General features: G+C 43.7%; 2 protein-coding genes and 1 pseudogene across 3 annotated transcripts in view; 2 read left to right on the top strand and 1 right to left on the bottom strand.

Annotated features, from left to right (window-relative positions):
* The window catches only part of LOC308326180 (nucleoprotein TPR-like), a gene marked incomplete at its 3' end in the record, with an annotated part of 35,807 nt that extends 23,526 nt beyond the window's left edge, over positions 1-12,281 (top strand). The window contains exons 42-56 of the mRNA XM_080778989.1: positions 79-296; positions 506-703; positions 1,233-1,345; positions 1,832-1,906; positions 2,365-2,562; positions 3,286-3,520; positions 3,895-4,079; positions 4,332-4,400; positions 4,538-4,629; positions 4,953-5,065; positions 9,998-10,096; positions 10,745-10,880; positions 11,060-11,154; positions 11,446-11,541; positions 12,244-12,281. Of these exons, the coding sequence (XP_080635115.1) occupies positions 79-296; positions 506-703; positions 1,233-1,345; positions 1,832-1,906; positions 2,365-2,562; positions 3,286-3,520; positions 3,895-4,079; positions 4,332-4,400; positions 4,538-4,629; positions 4,953-5,065; positions 9,998-10,096; positions 10,745-10,880; positions 11,060-11,154; positions 11,446-11,541; positions 12,244-12,281 (1,960 nt within the window). The remainder of the gene's footprint in view (positions 1-78; positions 297-505; positions 704-1,232; positions 1,346-1,831; positions 1,907-2,364; positions 2,563-3,285; positions 3,521-3,894; positions 4,080-4,331; positions 4,401-4,537; positions 4,630-4,952; positions 5,066-9,997; positions 10,097-10,744; positions 10,881-11,059; positions 11,155-11,445; positions 11,542-12,243) is intronic.
* Positions 5,583-8,224, top strand: LOC308325342 (NEDD4-binding protein 1-like; annotated as a pseudogene). Its single transcript has one exon. The product of its transcript is annotated as an NEDD4-binding protein 1-like (transcript).
* On the bottom strand, positions 12,082-17,387 carry prg4a (proteoglycan 4a). Its single transcript, XM_080779338.1, has 14 exons — positions 17,282-17,387; positions 16,878-16,968; positions 16,627-16,740; positions 16,374-16,418; positions 16,133-16,291; positions 15,888-15,974; positions 15,377-15,616; positions 15,027-15,212; positions 14,439-14,525; positions 14,030-14,169; positions 13,732-13,891; positions 13,373-13,459; positions 13,100-13,228; positions 12,082-12,898 (listed from the first exon to the last, which is right to left on the bottom strand). Exons 2-14 carry the CDS (start codon positions 16,954-16,956, stop codon positions 12,729-12,731), a joined length of 1,683 nt encoding a protein of 560 aa, XP_080635464.1. The 5' UTR covers positions 16,957-16,968; positions 17,282-17,387; the 3' UTR covers positions 12,082-12,728.
* Between the last annotated feature and the right edge of the window lie 836 nt (positions 17,388-18,223).

The raw sequence follows: 18,223 nt of genomic DNA, 5'->3' as shown, positions 1-18,223 counted from the left end.
AAAAAGGATTTAAAAACAATATAATAACTTTAATAAATAATAATAACACTTTAATTGTGGACTTTCTGTCTTGCTTAGCTCCAGTCTGTCAGACCCTCCAACGGCCAACATCCGCCCCACCACTAGCACACCATCTCCCAGCAACAAACCAAACCCCTCTGCTGGCAGCAAGCCAAGCCCTTCCCCTGGCAACAAAGCCACACCCCGTGCCAGCATCCGGCCCATGTGTCCGACTGTGTCCGTGCCGACACCCACTGCTACTGTCATGCCAACCACACAGACTGACAGTCAGGAGGGTAAGAGATGGACGGAGAGAGAGAGGGGGGAGATGAAAAAAACAATATATATATATATATATATTATATATACATATATATATATAAAGCATATGTAAACATCTGTTAGAATGTCTGTCTTTATACAAGACAAGAGCCCAGACTAGAACCTGTGTATTTGTTGTGAATATAATAATATAATATAATGTGAATATAATGTGTGTATGCAGCTTTGATCAGTGCCAGTGGAACCGTGCACTCCACCAGTCCCAGCCTCGGAGCCACACCCACCTCATTGGCTCAGCCAACAAGTTCCCAAGCCACAGCCTTTGTCCAACCCACCCAGCAGCAAGCAACCAATCAGGAAGCAGCAGGGTCCAGTATGGAGGCAGAGCAGCCTTCCACATCCTCTGTTCTGATTGGAACAGGTGAGTTCAGTGGAAGGGGCCCGAGACAACCTATTTAGGCCCGTATGGTACTATACTATATACTAGGTAAATGCCAAGTTTCAGAATATCGAGAAGATATGATATTTAGGCATATAAAAACAATAACAGTATGTTAGGTCAGAAACAAGAAGCACAATGCCTTAATCCAATTTGGGTGACATGTTTTTGATCTATTCTACATGATCACAAGCATGTTCCGAGAATGAGGCCGAATAACACAACTTGTTATCCTAGTTCCTTTGTTGCACATGCCTTCTTAGCACTCAAATTTCTCGGCCACGGCCTGTCTCATCCCTCGACCGTGCATGACGGTGTCTGCTAAATCATGCCTAAAGTTGTTTCAAGGAATGTTGTGAAGTGAACATCCTCTTCCAAGACGCCAAACATTCTATAGATTAGCTGACCAGTTCAATTAGTGATAAGTCTGTGGAGCCTACGTGGAGTCCACTGAAACCTGTGTGAACTCTCCACCTGGCTGAAGCTGAAATGTAAAAGTGTGTGTCAACAGGACCAAAGCGAGGTAGAGAGGATGACGAGGGCGGAGCAGAGAGTTCTCAGACGGTCTTAGACAGGCCTCCTAACACCAAGAAATTACGGCTGCGACAAACAAGAACACTACAGGTACACACACACACACACACACACACACACACACACACACAAAGTAGGTGTGTACAGTATGTAGACTATGTACTGTATATGGAAGCTGTATCTGAGTTGTGAACATGTGCATATATGTCTGTATTTCTGGTTACTGTTATCATTCTTGTATTCTTTATTCAACTGCTATGCATTTGCAGGTATAATGTTCTTTCTTTGTGAATTTATTATTGATTTGGTTTGATAATGTGTGTGAATTCCCTTTTGTGTGAATAATGACTGGAAATTAAATCATCCATTCTTTGACCACCATATTCCCCACCCTCAAGTATGACAGGGGCGTGAAATGACCCCAGTGTGAATATGGTCCGTTAATGCACAACCAGGATAAATGTCCTGCATCACTACACATACACAGACTTCGGACGCACACTTTCACCACGAAAATAGAATAATTTAGAAAAGTTACGGTTGGTGTTTGAATTTGGATGCGTGCATGTGTCCCAGGAAGAGGAGGATGAGGGGATGGAAGGAGACCTGGATGAGGAGAGGGACAGACCGGATTCAGCAGACAATAGCCAGGTGAGTGTATCCCTGTAGGGCAGCGGTTTTCAACCAGGGATCCGGGTACCACCAGTGTGTCCTTGAGGGGGTTCCAGGTGGACCCTTATAGATCTTTATCACTTGAGAGTGTAAAATGAAACCATTTGGTTTAATTTGATGCTCTCAAGACTCAAGAGTTTACTTATTGTTACACAGCTGTAGGTAATTTTTTTAATTTATTTTATTTTTTGTCCCACGATTTTGCAACCCATTTTTTTCACCCAGTGTCAATTATCTAATGTAATCCTGGGCGCTACACTTCCTCTGCCAACCTGGGGGGTGGGGGGTCTGAGAGGCTAAATCTCGTCAAAGGTTGGTCGAATATTGGAGCTTGAAATGAAAAGGGTTGAAAAGCACTCCAGTAGAGGGAATCCCTAAGGCCGTCCTCATGGTCCCACATGCTCCACTTCACCCCCACAATGGTCATTTGTGTCTAGGAGCTGCCGGAGGAGGCTTTCCCAGTGCTGCTTGCTGAGGATGAGGACGACGACGAAGGGGGCGTGTCCCAGTCTGTCCCCACTGATCCAATGACGCCGCAGGAACGTGATGTCATCGTGATTGACACAGACAGCGAGAGCCGAGAGAGCAAAGGGGAAGAGGAGAGAGAGGACGATGGAGAGGAAGATGAGGAAGAGGTTGTTATCTACTCTGTATTGTTATGTTGTACTGTTCCTCTCTTTTCTTCTGTTCTACTATAATGTCTCTTCTGTTGGTTCTACTGTCTTCTTCACTGTATTGTCATTTCTTCTATTATGTATGTACGTCTATTATGTTCTGCTGTCTTCTCCTTTCTTCTGTTCTGCTGTATTGTCTTTTCTTCTATTCTGTTCTACTATTTTCTCTCTCATTCTGTTCGATTATCTTTCCATCTGTCTTTTCTTGGCCTGTCCGGGAAATGTTGGAAATGCATGCCACACCCAGTTTTGCAATACCCTTTGCACCTGCCTGTTTGTCTGTCCTTTTTATGACATAGTTCCGTGTCAGGCATGGAATCCAGGCCAGTCTGACGCTAGTCTGTCATCAAATCGATGGCAATAGAAAACTACATTATGGGGATTTGCTTAATGTTTTATCGTTTGTATCGCTCATCCGTGCTCATCCGGCTGATGTCCCACTTGGTGCACTACACCCTCGGGTCCCATATCGGTCAGATCTGCAGTTCTGGACAATTGCCAGAGATTTTGCTCATTTATAGTAGGATTCTGTACTCTTTTAGAACCAGTCAAAGATGTATTACCACTTAAGCTCACCGCATATACTTTCTGTTCAGTTTATATTAATGTCCCAGTTTTATTTTTCATGCTCTATGTCTCTGTTCACTGGAATTTAATATCCCGGGCCTGTCATCTGTGCCTCAGTACAAAGAAGAGGATGATGAAGACGAGGATGATGATGATAACGAGTGTGGTGACGGCGGGATGGAGGAAGGTGAGGAGAGCAACGAGGGCAGCGACGAGGGAGGAGAGGAGGACCACGAAGATGGCGAGTCGTCGGAACCCGCTAACGACGAGGACAGCCATGGCGGAGCGTCCTCCGACTCCACCCACAGACCATCTGACTCCGTCTACAGACTCCCTGACTCTGCCCACAGTGGTGAGGAGCATGTGTGGTATTATATGTGTCACGGAGGTCTGAGTGTCTTCAGGGTTTTATTTCTGTACCTTTTGTACAAGTGTGATTTTTGAGGGTCTTTCTTTTGAAATGATGACTTTTTAAACTTCTTCTTTTCTTTTAACAAACAGATGGCAGCCAAGTCTATAGACTTTTAATGTTTGTTTATAGCAGTTAAACAAACATTACCATGTGCCCCTCAATTTTTAAGGGGTTCTATGAACAGCTTTTGTCCCCACACGCCGCAAGATTTGCCATTGACAATGAACAGAGAAATTAGGTCAAAATTTTGCTAAATATGCCGTAAATTGGTTTTATTTTAGAAGTTCATTCTGTTCTGTCGGACTTCCTTTCAGGCGAGGGAAGCAGTTGCACTACTTCAGAATCGGACCCCCTGCGAGACCTGCCCCATCTCCCCCCCACTCCCTCCTCCTCCCTCACCCCTCGTCTCCCCCATTCCCCCCGTCGACCGCCCCACCCCCTCCCCCCGAGGCTCTACATCCAGCCCTCTGCTCCGGAGTTGGGACCCCCACACACACAGGTACACACACACACACACACAACCAATTTCAAACAGAGGCTTCAGGCTGGCATTTGTCTACCAACCAATTCATTTTATTGCTAGATCATGTACTGTATTCCTCATAGCCTAGGCTTTAAGAGAGTCACACAAGCGGGTCGATTGACAATCACATTCCAACTGCAAAAAGTTTGGACGTGTCTCACAGTAGTGTCAAATGATGAATTAAAACCACTCACTGACGGGGTTTAAATTGTCTGTCCGTCCATCCAGAGACAGTCAAATCTGCGGCGTCCATCTGTAGGAAGAGGACCACAACTAACTCCTGGAATTGGTAGCATGGTGAGAGTCGGCTACATGTATTCATGTATTTGTAGTCAACATTGTTTTACAAACCTTGTCTATAGCGGTTGTTGGGATTTCACGTTGTGTGTGTGTGTGTGTGTGTGTGTGTGTGTGTGTGTGTGTGTGTGTTACAGCAACATTTCTTTGATGATGATGACCGAATGGTTCCCAGTACTCCCACTCTAGTGGTCCCACACCGAACTGATGGCTTCGCCGAGGCTATACAGTAAGATACAGTATATACAGTATTATACACTTTATAAAATCACACTCATGTGTCTCAGTCTTTTGCTGCCACATGGCGTCATGGAGGGCATGAATAACACAAAAAAGTCCATAGACTTGGCTGCCACAAGACAAGGGGGCAAATACTGGAGTGACCCGATAGAGAGACGGAGACAGACACTCGTGCTTAGACAAAGGCACACAATCAAATGCTGAAGCACCTTTCAAAATCAACCACATGGACAATAATTGTAATCTGTAAAACTTGTCAGCTTTGCTACAATCTTAAAGTCAGACTATCTAATTTGTCTCTCATCTCCTCAGTTCTCCTCAGGTACCAGGTCTGTCTACCAGGTTCCGGTTTGGACCCCCTGAAGACCTGCTGCCTCAGACCCACGCCTCTCACTCTGACCTCGGACAACTGGCCTCACAAGGCGGTACTGTACTGTCTAGACACAATAAAACATACACAACACCTGCAGTAATACACAGTAAACGCATTAAAAGACATACAGTAATAAAGCATAATAAAAATTACACCCGTGTGAAGTGAGGGGCGCTCTTATCATCGTACATCATCATGACATAAAATAGAGACTATGCCTATTTGCTCAGACGCTATGACGTAAAATTGTCCATTCATTGTCAATGAATGGACAAAAATCACACCCGTGTGAAGTGAGGGGCGCTCTTATCATCTTACAACATCAATTACAACATGTTTGTTTAAGCAACGGATGCTAATGTTTGTTTAAGTCCTTACAACAAACATTAGATTTATCTTTGTCTATGGCGTTTTCTTAAACAACCATCGTTGAAAATCAAACATTAAAGCCATATATAGGAGCACCCCTCAAAAATAGACACTAAGCCGATTTGCTCAGACACTATGACATAAATTCTCCATTCATTGTCAATGGGAATTTTGTGTAGGATGGACATCTAATAACTGAATATAAAAAAAAGTGGGGGAGTCCAGGATCTCCTTTTAGGGATGTAAAACCAATGACTAACATCACGTCATCGCTTACGTGATGACGTGATGTTATATACGTTAAAAGTATAGTTTGTGGGTTTATTAAACCAGATCCAAGTCCGATGTACCAGATGGTAAAATGAAGAAAGGAAAAGGTACTGACAACGCCGAATGTTAATCGGTAATAGAACGCTATTGTCAACAGCGAATGGGAAAACAAAATGTCATCGTTGGACTACTTCGAACAGCCGACCAGCAGACTCCCTTCATCCTGCTACAAGCAACAAGAGACCCCTACTGTGGATGAGTTCACGGTGCTGGAAGATAATCAAAATGAGCTCAAATCCGCCAAGGCCGAAGTAGAACAGATTTTCAAGGTAGCTTTAACGATTAATGACAACACGGATTATTGCCAGCAAGATTATTGGACGCACGGAGGCGAGACATCGCGAACGATATGGCTACAGCTTAAAGGAAACAGAGATGATGTTTCAAAGGCAAAGGAGTATGTGATAGGCCTGTGTAAGCCAGAGCTACAGGTGGAGGAACACTACCCGTTGGGCATGCACTGCATCTTTGCTGGTGCTCGTGGCTTCTTCCTGGACAGACTCCTGCGAGACACCGGTGCCAAAGTTCTGGTGCCTGAACCGGGCCGCCTGCAACTCCTGGGCCAGGCTGAACCTGTAGTGATGGCCCGGAGCAGAGTCCAGCAGTTTGTTGCACTCTTTCGTGAGAATAGGTGTCTGCCCAGCGACAGTCAAACGGTAGTGAAGCGAGCATTCAAATCCTTTGTGGAGGAAAGAGATGACAAATACACCATGGAACTCTTACTGCTGCCCAGTGCCCTAAAGGAAGAGTTACTAGCTTTGCCACAGAGCCCCACTACCACACACACGCACACACTGACCCAGACACCATGTTTGCATACCCAGGCCGGATTGCTTCCTGAGCTTGTGAGGACTGACTGGGATTGCTCGCAGAGCAGCACCACCATAATGGGGCTCTCTAACTGGATTCTAGACACCAGCTGTGAGAATGCATCTGGTAGTGCTGCTGGAGCTGGGTGTGGAGCAGGTCACGAGACAGGCATAGGCCACAATACGGTCCTCCTGAACGGGACTTGTCCCTCGCACAAGCGGCACTCATCTAAGAGTGAAACTCGGGACACAAAAAGACAGTACTCCCTGGAGCAGATGGATGACTCACTGGAGAGACTGGAGGAGCAAGAGAGGAAGGAGAGAGAAAGTAGGGGGACCATTAGCAGCTGCAGGTCTAATGCCCCCTGCAGTTCAACATCCCTCTCCTGGTCGAGAGGAAACACAGACGTTGGTGTGATCACACTGGACTCGAGCGAGGGTGCTTCTGATGACAGCGAGGCAAGCCTAGAAACCAACCAATACAATTTCTTAGTTGCAATGGGCTACGAACAGGAGGTGGTGGAGCATGTCATAATGGCATCTGGGCCAACAGAAGACCTCTCCCTCGTACTGGATAGAATCCAAGGAGAAACCAAGCACTGGCAACAAGAAATGGAGACAGAAAGTCCAGAAGCCAACTTGAACGAAAAGGTCATGTTCTTCCAAATGATGGGCTACCGACAGGAAGTGGTAGAGCAAGTCTTAAGGGAAACTGGTCAAACAGAAGACGCCTCCCTCATACTGGATAAAATTGTTCAGAAAATGAAGCGCTGTGATTCCAGTGAGCCCCCGGCACCCCCAATAACGGGTCTAGCCCGTTTCTATCAGTCACTACTCAAGACGCCATACACACTGACCCTACCAAACAAGCCAGGATGTCCAGACCTCAGACACATCATCATAGATGGCAGCAATGTGGCCATGGCTCACGGCCTTCATAAGTTCTTCTCCTGTCGAGGTATTGCTCTGGCAGTGGAGGCATTTTGGAGACGTGGCCACAGAGAGATCACGGTCTTTGTTCCTCAATGGCGGCAAAAAAGAGATCGACTCACTATAGAGAGAAACATTTTGAACCAGTTAGAAAACCTGAGACTGCTCAACTTCACTCCCTCCAGAGAGGTCTGTGGTCAGAGGATATCGTCACACGATGACCGGTACTTGCTCCACCTGGCAGAAAGAACAGGCGGGGTGATTGTAACCAACGACCACTTAAGGGACTTGCTCAACACGTCGGTTGCCTGGCGAAGAATCATCCAAGAGAGACTACTCCCATTTACATTTGTGGAGGACCATTTTATGATCCCTGACGACCCACTGGGTCAACATGGCCCTTCCCTAGAAGTCTACCTACGCAAAGATGGCGGACAAAACTCCACCACCCCTCCCCCTTTGAGGCACAGAGTCTTCCAGCCGTCCTTCCAGCAGCAACATTACCAACAGCATTACCAACAACAACATTACCAACAGCCGGTTAGACCAGCCGATTATTTCCAAACTCCCCACTCGGCCTCACGATCGCTGATAGTCCCACATTGCACCCACCCCGGTTCTCACCCTCACCCGCCCCACCACCCCAGTGTTCGACAGGAGAGACGTCGGAGTTGAAGTACGACATCTTCCCCCATAAATGACACATTGACCGCATCCTGTGCATGGACTGTAGTGTGGTGATGAGAGGAATTGAGCGCGCGCACACACACACACACACAGGAGGAGAGATGAGGGGCTCACTGAACAAACGAAGCATAAGATCCATAGATTTATGGTCATTTACTTTACTTTCTCTACCAGCCTGAAAGCGCATTGGGCTCCCAGAGGATGGCACAGAACATTTTTTTTTAAGTTTAAGACTTCTTCTTTTAAGCTGCTGTTAGCATAAGATATAACATTATTTGTTTGGAAGATTTCACTATTTTTTTTTTTCATTTCTGCCTTTCCCTTTCATTTCTACACATCAGTTTACACTGATGTGTAGTCGAATGACAGACCAGGGCTGATCTTGCTCTTGCGTTGGTTGGTTAGTTACCTGGAATTCAGCCTGATTCGCTACGTTTGTCTTTTTCTCGCCGCCACTGAGTCTGGCCAGGCTCCTATTTGACTCGTATTGCCATTATGTATGCATTAGACGGCACTGGTACTGCCACCACAGACCAATCAGAAGCCGCGGGTCGTTTTCTCCCGTTTGGGAACGGAGATGGTAGGCTTTCCAGACTGAAGCGAAGTGAGTAAAACACGAATGTAGCAAGCAGTCCTTAATCCTTTATTCGTTTATTTGGTCGGGACAGTGTATATTGATGAACATTACATTAAAAATGCAGTGTAAATATACCAGATTTAGAAAAACTTTCTAATTTCCATCTGCAGTCCCCAGACATCAAACATCAAACAATGCATACAGCATACAAATACCTAGTACATTTCAAACGCAATAAGACTAGTAAGAATAAGAAATAAGAAAAGAGCAGCAGGGCCTCAGAATGTCTAACTGTCCATCACAGCAGAAAAGATTAGTAGATTAGATTTTTGTTTAGCACAATATAAAAACAATACAAAATAATACGCCAAATATAAAAATGAAAGTGCCAGGAGGCTTGGCTTATACGAGGCCTCGACCTGTGTATAACATAATAAAAACATTTAGAACTAAACTAGATGCATATCATTTACAAATAACATGATTGCAGTATAATAATTAAAAAAAAGTCTACAACATGATTGAAATACTATCTACGACATGATTATTGGATTGCCTCTGGGCAGAAATGGCACCCTGAGTGAAAGGCTTAATAAGTCTGTGCTAGAGTTGGATCCGAGGGTGACAATGAATGCCCTCGCATGGTGATATTCTGTTCATCACCATACCCATACCCATAGACTTATTTATTCATAAGGAAAATGGGAATATAACATTTGAACAGGGCTTATTGCTTAATTAAATCAACATTAGTACTGTAAACATGATTTTCTTAATTACTGACTAGTGTAATTAGAACTTCAATCCACAAAGTGTCAGTCCTCATCACACCTGTTCTATTCACTGGCTATAGTTGTTGGAGGTTCTATCAAAAGCTGTTGTGAGGCTAAAGAATAACTTTCACAATATCTAACATCTAACTGAATTCCACTGGAGTCCTGTCCCCCCCCCCCCACCCACCCACCCACCACACGTGTTGCATCGCATTACACTGCCTTAACGTCAGTGCTTTCTGATCTGCGTTTTTGCTTTGTGCCTGGATAAAGTCCTGACTTTAGTACTTGTTTGACATAGTGACTTACTGTATGCAGAGGGATCACTTGCTCTACCCCTTATCCCCACCTTGACACTTAAGCAGCAAACATTGGTCAGCTGTAGGGAAAACACGGCTTTAGGTTGAGTGAATGGTCGGCCTCTGAATCGGCTATGGAGAATATACCGCAGCTGACGTGTGTGTGTGTGTGTGTGTGTGTGTATGTGTGTGTGTGTGTGTGTGTCTCAGGTCTAGGTATGTATGAGTCTCCTCTGTTTCTTGCTGCTCATGATGAGGATGGAGGAGGAAGGAGTGTCCCAACCACACCTCTACAGGTTGCTGCACCAGGTACAACACACAATGCATTAACCACATACCCTATCGCTCTACAAAACCTGTGTTGATTGAGTGTTACTAGAGGGGTAAATGTGTAGATAATTTAAATGTGCATAGTGTGTATATCATGATTGTTTAGTATCAGTATGAAATAAGTGCACTTTGGGTGCATTCATTCACACAACTAGATCTCCATCTGTGTGCTCTGTCCACTCCCATTCTGAGTGCTTTCCTGTCGGTGGAAATTCTGAGTATAATAATAATCTTTATTTATAGAGCACCTTTCAGACGCAAGTGCAGTTCAAAGTGCTTTACATACAAATAAAAAGGGTTAAAACAGAGGTTGACTTTTTAACCTACTTAAAACCTTGAAAGTAACGATTAGTTCAAATTGAAAATTACATTTAAAATACAGTTAAGCCAGTCTGAGAGCTGGGACATAATCGTGCAGGCAATCTGACCGATTGGAAGGCACCAGTCCCTTCTTGACAGTATCACAGTCTCAGTCATTTTACGAACGTACCCTTAGTAAATGTTCCAGGATTGCACAAATTACCAATTGGACATGATGTTGTTGCTTTAATCCTGATCGAGATCGATCACAAAAGACCCTTGTGTCAACACGTTTTGCCAGAGTTGCGGTCTTTCTCTCTCTGTCAGTGACGGTCTTCACAGAGTCTCTACCTACAGACAGCAGTGACAACATGGCTTCCCAGTCTGTTCCCATGGTGACTGCCTCCAGCGGGATGGCAGGCTCCACGGACGATGGAGATGAGGTGTTCATGGAGCGGGAGGGGTGAGGTTCCTTTAGAGTCTAAAGTTTACCGACCATTCAGGGTCGTAATGAATGTGACGTGTGAGATTTAGAGTAAATTATTGGCTTTCTGTGCATCTTACGATTTGGATAAGACATCAGTTGGTCTCTTAACATGTTATGTTATGTTAATGTTTTGTGTGTGCGTGCCCGTACTCTAGTCTTGGTGCGGAGGCCTCTCTAGACAGCCAGCCAGACATGGAGTCGACTGGACAGAGTGATGACACTGGACTTCCATCTACCAGTCAGGAACCTGGTAATGTCTATTGTCTAACAATCTACTGTATTGTGCCATAAGCAAACATTTCTTCTAGAAGCATCATATTAACATCTGTAGCTTTACAACTAGATGTCTGTCCGTCCGTCTATCCGTCCCCCATTCTGATCTGGAGTAATATACGATGAGCTTTGCTTCACTGCCCACACATGGAAATGATGGTTTAAGCTTCACAATGACAGGTCTGAAAACGGATAACCGAGCATTCCCTTTCATATTCCTCTCACACCTGCCATATCTTCTCTCTATCTTTGTCTTTTTTGTCTACAGACACCAGTAGCATGGCTCAGCGTCGCCCCATGTCAGCTAGAGGGGGAGGTCCCAGAATGGGAAGAGGGGAGGGCCGGACCACGCTCATCCGCAGAGGTTTGGCTCTTAAATGTCCCTCCTGCAAGAAAACTATTTAGAATTTTAACGCATTAAGACCTTTTAAAAAATGTTCAAAAAAAGCAGATGTACAAACAAGCTTGCATGTCTGCTATTTTTGAATAGCCGCAAGTATCTAAAATGACACGGATGCTTTCCCGGTTATAATGTGTTAAAATGTCATAATGACGTTGTCTTGTTTTCATAGTTTCAAAGTACCTTCACCCAATTCAGATTATAAATGTAGTGTGTGACAAACTAGTGGTGAGCTATTTAAAGGCTAACAAGCTAACTGTTATGTTCACAAGAGGGGACACTGTAATGGGCCAGATCCTAATCCAACTCCCACATTATGTACACTTTTCTTTTGTGTTTTCAAATTGGGAGACGATGTTTATGGCCCCGTCCCTATATTGATATCCCAGTGTGGCACGATTTTAAAGCTTTGGCTTTGCCTTCAAGAACAACATCCTTGTATATCATCCTTGGACACACGTTTATGTTAAACCATCCGCTACTTATAGAACAGGCTGGAGGCAGTTGTATTGTGATAATAATGTTTATTAGCTTAAAGCAGAAAGCAGCAGGTAAAACAACAAAACGGTACACATTACATCAATATTGGGATAATATTTGAATTATTTTCACAAAATGTAATTGTGAGATGGAAATCATAATTAAACTTTCTCTCTCTTCTCGCAGGAAGAGGAGGAACCATGGGCAGAGGAGGCCACTCTTAGTCATGATTTCATCAGCACCAGCAGTGCTTTGACAATGTCTCGTTTGTAATCTTGCTTCCAAGATATTTAGCTTATTGATTTTTTTTTTCTTTCTTTTGTAATAGGTATATGGAGCTTTCAGTTGTTCTGTCATTTTTAATGTTTATTGATTGTAGTCCTCGTAGTTTTGAAATATCAAGCAAATGTTAATTTTGGTCTGTGTTATGCTATGCTAAGAATTTTGATTAGATAATAAAGTTGAAATAACAAGAAGCGTTGGTGATTTATTGTGTTGCTCACACACAGGCAGTGCAGGTGCCAAAAAAAAATCCACACAGAATGGATAGAAGGGTCATTTCCATCTGTCAATCAAAAAAAAGATCTTGATCAGCCAGTGTGATGGTGGCCTCTATGATGCATCAAGAAGTGTCCTTTCAATCCATTCCAGTTCTACTGGATGTGGATGTTTTAGAGGCACTGAAGCCAGGCTTGGATGGAGTTTTTTGGATAGGGTTTCTTGGGTTCAATCTGGCCTGGTTTCTTGGATTGGGACTGAGGGCCGCTGCCCTGGACCGCAAAGCTTTCAGGTTTCACCAGAGCTGGTAGGTCACCAGAAATCTTGATGCTGAAGAACAGATCTGGAGAAAGATAATGAAAAGTTTAGAATATTTTAAATCTTTGTATGAAATGGATAAAATTCCTTCTAAAATCATATTTTTAAACTCCTACTTTTGTTTTTGTTTTTGTTCTTGTGTATTGTTAATTAACTGCAGTCTTCCGAAAGCTTCATGCTTTACATTTTCTTATTGTGTTGTGAGAATGTCATGAGAGGCCCTTACTCCCTGAGAAGACGTAGGGGTCATACGAGCCACTCTTCTGAGGGTTGGGGAAGGAGAGAGCAGCGGTGATCGGCAGAGGGAATCCTTTCACAGAGATATGAAGGTTGATGTCTCCACTTAGATGCGCTCCTGGAGGTCAACCAATAATGAACACTTAAGTATAAATGAATAAGCTGGACATGGTATTTTGATTATTTCTATATTTAGCCACACAAGTCTGAAATGTGGGTCAGTAAATTACAGTAGATGGCTTCATCTGCTGATGTTACTCACCGGCCTTCTTGGAAGGTGATTTGGGGGATTTATTACTGCATGAAGGAGTGCTCTCCGAGGGGAAAACAAACGTCTGCATGTTGTCTCCTATACGAAAGAGAGGGAGGAGATGAGAACATTCAAACCTTTATTTATTCTCGAAAGACATTGAGGTCACCATTTGCAGTGTCGTTGAGATACACATAATAAAATGAACTGATTCATGCAAGATATATTTATTTCTCGTAGGGAGAGTGAATTCCATGTCATTTACTTTCTGCATTGCATTGACAATTTCTACAGTTTATATTTTGATTGATTTATTGCTTGGTTATTATCTACATCCAAACCCTGGCTGCCAGTTTGCTAATCTTTCTTACCTTTCTTGAAGAAGTAGATGGTCTCAGGTTTTCTTTTTGTTTCTGGTTGACTCAATGCTGCACTTATGGGTCCTTTCAGTCCAGAGAATCCAGAAGACAGAGACTTGGGGAAACCCGGCTCCACCTTCATGTTACTGTCCAGACGCCAGTACTGATCTCCCTGGAGTGGTGGGGTGTGCAGGTAAGGAGTGAAAAGACAAGGAACGTGAAACGTTTGTGTGTCATCAGGATGTTACAGTGTAGGTGCCAGAGGGGGGGTGAGGTGTAGATCAGCAGCAGGTGGTAGCAAGCATTGTACCTTGAAAATGTAGGTCTTTCCCTGGCAGTCACAGCGTGTGAAGAGGGCATCAATCGGAGACGGGATGCCCAGAGTTTCTGTTATGTTTTGGGGTGGTCCAACTGAGCGGCTCTGTGGGTCAACTGACCAGAACGACTTACCTGGAATGGACACAGGAACAGCAACATACGCCATGAACTCTCATCTAATGTAATGGTAGTTTGACTTTTATTGGATGTTTTGAGGGGCGCTAGCCCCTCCTATATACAGGTTTAATGTTTGTTTTTAGTTCAATGTTTGTTTTAAAAATGCCATTGACAATGAAGGGAAAATTAACGTCATCTTGTCCCCAACACAAACATGAGTTAGACTTTAATATATTAGCGCCCCTCACTTCACACAGGTGTGATTTTTTTGAATTTCAAATTACCTTTGAATACCAGGATAGTCCCGTTGCTGAGAGCTGTTAGTCCATCAATGGGAGAATCACTGCATAGGTCGCTACTAAGGGGCAACCCTAGAAACGTGCACACACGCAAGCAAGCACACACACACACACACACACGCATACACACAAACTGAGCTATGCACAGACTTCAGAGTTATGCCTTTACTCAAAAGAGCACATTCTGTGTGTTTCATTTGAAACTCTATTTTCTAAATTAAACTTAAAGTAAGTGGTGGTTTTGATTGAAGCCCATAACTTGAGTTGATTAAACCTGTTTAGATAGTCCCCATAAAGGGATTAAACATGTTTAGATAGTCCCATAAAGGGATGTGGGACTGAAGGCAAATTTATACTTTATACGACTGGTACGACATAAGTTATGCATTTTTATTACATATAGATACTGTATGTCATCTTTGCCATGCTACTAAGTAGGCTCACACCCAGACCCCGTTTAACTGTCAAGAATATATCCATTTACCTTATCTGGAATTGGATGAATTGAAAGATAAGATACATAGTACAGTACATGCATGCACATTAACAGATACACAGATTGTTCTTTCCAACCTGCTGCTGGTCCCTGTGGACTGCCTGCTGGTCCCTGTGGACTGCCTGCTGGTCCCTGTGGACTGCCTGCTGGTCCCTGTGGACTGCCTGCTGGTCCCTGTGGCCTGCCTGCCCCCAATAAGGCTTCCAATGCCTGGGCTACGTCCTGCAGAGTACTAGGTATGGAGCCTGAAGGTGCATTAAAGCCTGGAAGCAAGAAAACAAAATGTAAAGCATGTGATTAAAGAACTGTATTTATTAAAATAAAGACATTGAAAATAAATACTGTATATACAAATGTTGAAAGTGAAACTTTACAAACTCAAATATATTGAACTGAAAAATGAAGACGAATGGAATGTCTCTCTCACCTGTTATTCTCACATAAAGACCTGGCGCTTCTCCTTGTGACCAGATCTGTTGGACTCCAGCATCTACCGGACCAGAGAGGCCGACAGGACCACTGCTGCCCAGGGATGGAGCAGCACGTTTAGGGACAGAGGAACTCAGGCCTGTGGAGCCCGAATCCATTCTAGAAGAGGGTGGTAGAATCAATGGCAACAAGCTGGACTCTAAAAGCTCTGCTATTTTAGAGGTGATGCCATTGATGACTGCATGGAGAAGGCAGGAGCAAAGAGGAGAGGGAGAAAGAAAGTCACCGGTTAGTGCATCGTTCCATTTCAGGCAACAAAATGATCTATTCAATTTAAAGTCATACTGTGTAACATTCATTTTAATAGTTTTTTTGGTGACGCCTCTGGTAGCTCGTCTGGGTCAGACACTCGGGAATAAAAAATAGTGTTTAAAGTTGTCAAACACATTCACGTGTAATTGTTATTGTGAAAAATATGACTTTATTAAATGAATAAAATAAAACCTAACCATCTGAAGCGGCAGCATTGGTTGATGACCCCTGACCTCTGGGATCAGCAGGGAATTGTGGGCAGGATCCTCGTGCAAGTTTGGCCTCTGACAAAGTCAAAGACGCAATGATACATGTTACCACAGCAAGACTATACGTACATTCAACAATAATTGGCAACATATTGACCAACTGATCTATTCATTGTTTGTTCATCGATTGTGATTATTTAACCATAGCCTCTGCTCAGTTAACTCTTTCCAACCTGGTGCTGGTCCCTGTTGGCTGCCTGCTGGTTCCTGTGGGCTGTCTGCTGGTCCCTGTGGGCTGTCTGCTGGTCCCTGTGGGCTGTCTGCTGGTCCCTGTGGGCTGTCTGCTGGTCCCTCACCGGTCACCTGGTCGTAGGACGGACCAGAGTTTCTATCTGAGGACATCAAATTACATGCAGTCAAACACATTTCGAGATTTGGTATGCAAAACCAAAAAGGTTCTATATGGAATTTTACCTGCAACCCATTCCTCACTGGCACTGTCTGACTTCTTCCTCTGAGCTGTGTGAGGGGCATGGTTGTATGGAATAGATGAAGAAAGTCATAGATGAGAGAGAAGAAGAAAAAGGTTCTGCTATTCATTGTGATGTCGGCAGCCAATGCTTCTGGCTGATAAAAACAAACAGGCAGACTCCCTCGTATGTGTAAGACTAAATATATTTTAAATACACTACAAATAGTGTTATATTGTTGTTAGAAAGGTCTGTACCACAGTGTATCTGGTAGTCTTTGCAGCAGGTTTTGTAGCGGGTACAGCTCGGGTCACACTCACAAAGTCGACCACGCCTGAATGACTCTTTGCAGCGCCCCATGCAGGACTGACCTGGAGATTATACCCACCCAGACACAGTGTTATAGTCAGTTAGTTTTTGAGTACCTTGCAACTTTAAGAAAAGGTTAGAATACAAACGGTTACAAATATATGCATAATAATAATAAGTGTATCTGCATTCTGTTAACCTGGTGCAGTGGCTGCAGCAAAGGTCACAGCCAGGCCGACCAACAGGAACAAGGACCACATCTTCATCTCCAGCATCATCTTAATCAAATACTTCAGATGACAATGCAAGAGATTTGAAGAGAGGAAACAAAATTGAGTCGATATACACACAGAAAAATGTCACAGAAGAGAGAGGGAACCAGAGAGACATGAGATGCAGGATGGGAAGCAGAGGAATGGAAGTATAATGAGACTATTGATCATTATATGTACACCGATCTAGCCTATGATGGTGCCTTACTCTTCCCAAATATAATGTTTACAAATATATTTAAATTAAATTAAAAAGAGATGCAGGTTGCTAAAAGAGAATCGGTGAGATACAGTAGCCAGAACATGTACATTGTACAACCATAGTTATTACCTTCTCTGTAAGTTGTTGCTGCTTCTTCGTCTCTTGTCTGTCAGCCTGTTGAGCTTTTATACCCTTCAACTGGACACTACACACACGCACGCACGCACACACTTCACATCACCAGACCAATTACATTTTGAATTGCTACACAGACTGGAAACAAACTCCTACACACTGGAAATGTCTTCAAACCAGAGGTGACACACGACTGCCTTTAACTGCCTTAATTACCATACTTTATTTGCCACAAAAAAGAAAAAAACATTCCTTTACGTGAGGCCTCGTTAAGCCTCACCTAAATTAAAAGAGTGTGAACTGTGTTTGTAGTCAAGCTATTAAGTTGCATACATGCATATCTGTACAGCATCACTGGTCCAACCTGAGATGAGATGTCAATGTTTTATTATATTGGTCTGTGTCCACTGGGCTTTATATTTCTATGAATTTTAATAGAAAGGGTCATCTTTCACAAGGACAGGTGCATAGGAAAAACATGACATGAAAGGAGGGAGAATACCTCATGGATTGGTCACCACTTGGATTCCAGATGCACCGAAAATAGCAGATCTATATGCTCGCAACACATCACGCTGAGACGTGTTGTGAGCTGTAAATCTGCTATTTTCAGTCAAGCATATTCAAGTAGTCAAACTAGCAATAGAATAGGCCTACATGTTCAGAATCATCTTCCCTGAAACATGAATAGGTACTCTGCACATAGCCTATCTATCCTGCTGTGTGAGTATCTCAACCACCACCACCTGTTGGCACAGACAGGCTGTTGGACTCTGATGTGATCCGGTGATGATAGTCAGACACTATGAGACAATGTCTGTTAGCTCTCAGCCTGTTAACACTCCTACAGGCCAGCTGCTGCTGCTTAATCCTTGACCCAACATCAGGACTGCACAGTCTGTTCAAACCAACCAAACACCACAACACTATACACTC

The sequence above is a fragment of the Protomyctophum bolini genome (genome assembly GCF_963924005.1).
Source record: "Protomyctophum bolini genome assembly, chromosome: 12".
Classification (NCBI taxonomy): Eukaryota; Metazoa; Chordata; class Actinopteri; order Myctophiformes; family Myctophidae; genus Protomyctophum; species Protomyctophum bolini.
This window is presented reverse-complemented; position numbering and strand designations above follow the sequence as displayed.